General features: G+C 35.3%; 1 protein-coding gene across 1 annotated transcript in view; it reads left to right on the forward strand.

Moving 5' to 3' along the window:
• nop16 (NOP16 nucleolar protein homolog (yeast)) overlaps positions 1-989 on the forward strand; it is a 9,847-nt gene extending 8,858 nt beyond the window's left edge. The window contains exon 4 of the mRNA XM_015026421.1: positions 676-989. Coding sequence (XP_014881907.1) covers positions 676-819 — 144 coding nt within the window. The 3' untranslated portion in view covers positions 820-989. The remainder of the gene's footprint in view (positions 1-675) is intronic.
• Positions 990-2,414: the final 1,425 nt, after the last annotated feature.

Here is a 2,414-nt window from a genome sequence, read left to right on the forward strand (position 1 = left end):
CCTTCCAGGCCTTCTTCAGTTCCTCTCTGAGGCCCTGGTATTTCTCTGAGGCTCCAGGGCTGACTATTATAGATTTATAATACACAAGTCTATAATTTGTGTATTATAGATTTTTTTTCTCATTTTTAGAGAAAAATTATAAAATCTACTGCTTTACTGTATGTGTTACTATAAGTAACACGTACATTTTTTCAGTATTTTTTCTGTTTTTCAGTAGCCAACCAACAACATCTCATTGACAAATTGACTGTCATGTTTTTGTGTAAGTCTAAATCTAAACATCGGAGTTTGAATTAAGAACTCGTAATGCAGAGGAAGCTGTTGCACTGCGCTGTGAAAACCATTCGACCCCCTTAATGATTTTCTTTTGTGTCACATTTAAATGTTTTAAAATAGACGATTGGCCCCTACTACTACATGATGCTTTCACTTTTGTACAGACCTTACAACTATCTTCACCCTGCTCTATGTTGTCTGTCAGGTTCTATTTAAAGAGATTTATTTATCCAGTCTTGGTTTGGTATTGAACTAGAATATAGAATCGGGTTGATCTGGTTTTCTTTTAACCTCTATTCAATCAAGTTGTCATTTCAAGCTTCCTTTTGCATTTGTCCAGATTGTTTCTAAGTGTGAAAACTTCCTTCTTCATCATCCCTCTTTGTGTGGCTCTTGCAGGCGATGGCTCGAGATGAGAAGAACTACTACCAGGACACACCCAAACAGATCAAGAGAAAAATCAACGAGTACAAGCGCTGCCACCCGCAGCACTATGAAGCCTTTGTCAACTCACTCGCTGCTCCGGAGGCCATGGATCAGTAGAGCCATCAAGTCTGGGACTGAACACCAGAGCCACACAGCCAGCTGTTTGTTGGAAAATCTGATGAACAAGCAGAGACTCTGTGTTTATGCTTTTTCCGTTTGTAGTTTTTCTATTTTGTTCTTGCTTCTTAAAAACTACTTTTTAATTTATCATAAATGGCTCAAAACCAGTTGTGTGCCTGTGTCTGGTAAATTTTTGGTTAAAACAATCCTGTTCTTCATTCAGTGAAGTTCTCACAGTGGGTAAAGTATCCAGAAATTAGCCTGAAGTAAGAGTAGTGATACTTCACAATAAATTTACTCAAGTAAAGTAAAAAGCACATTATAGTATGAGTATGCCTAAAAGTACATTTTTAAAAAAGTTACTCAAGTAAATGTAACTAAGTAAATTTAAATAGTTGCTATCAAACTAAGACTACTTCAACATATTTTTACTCAAGTAAAAGTAAAAAGTAACTGTCCAAGAATAAGTATGTCTATTCAACTACTGAGTAACTGGCCAGAACATATGATTTAATATTTAAAAATAATGTCATCAGCAGACAAAAATGTAAAATTATATCTAAATTCTATTTTAAAGACAAAAAATATAAATAAAATTCTGATTAAAAAAATAACACATTCAGGCAGCACTTTTCCGAATGATAAAAAAACTGAAACTAATATTTAGAGTTGATAATGCAAATCAACTGTATGTAAGAACTGCAGTGCTAAATGGCACATCAAGCTCAGTAAGTAGAAATTTAAATAACATTAGAAAAACTAAGTTTATGCACAATGAGAAGTCATTTCTTTTTTCTTTTTTTCTTTATTCAGTAAAATCACTCTTAGGGGTGAAGTTAGCATCCAGACATTTTACTCAATTAAGAGTAGTGATACTTTATAAATATATTACTCAAGTAAAAGCAAAAATACAGTGTTGTAAAACTAAAAGTATTTTTTCCAAGAGGTTACTCAAGTAAATGGAACAAAATATTCAATATTTTTTTGTAAAGGAATAATCAGTAATAATCAATAATCATTGGCTCATCAACGTGAGTATCTACATTTTCAGTTGTGGTTTGGTCATTACAATATTTTCAGGAAATCAAACCTTTAACCCTTGTATGTCGAAATGGGGTCCAACTGACCCCACACACGTAAAACTTGTATCATTTTCCATAGTCCTCTACGTTTGCCTCAGTCCTCGCATGCACAAGGGTAAAGGAATCAACAATGAACCAAAAACAACTAAGAGTGGAAGAAATGTCATTAGACTGCCATGTGTGATCAAATTAGGTTGTTTCCAGACGTGTTAGTCTGGTAGAGTCTGTTCAATTGGGGACCAAAATGACAACATGTTACATTTTCATCTGATACCTCCTCACCTGTGGTGGCACTGCACCAAGAACCACTGATGGAAACCACTTGGCGTTCACATATGTATTCAAACCACACCAGAGTTCACTTCAACCGAACCGATGCCGAGGTTTTTAGGTGTACTAGAGTTAGCTTTTTTGGTACCCATCACAGTTCGATTATGCATTCACACCATCCCAAGCAAACCAAATTTTCTAGCCAAACCAACCAGAGTTCAATGGAGAGACAGCAGGCGC

The sequence above is a fragment of the Poecilia latipinna genome, unplaced genomic scaffold (genome assembly GCF_001443285.1).
Source record: "Poecilia latipinna isolate Pla-1442-1.1 unplaced genomic scaffold, P_latipinna-1.0 Scaffold4852, whole genome shotgun sequence".
Classification (NCBI taxonomy): domain Eukaryota; kingdom Metazoa; phylum Chordata; class Actinopteri; order Cyprinodontiformes; family Poeciliidae; genus Poecilia; species Poecilia latipinna.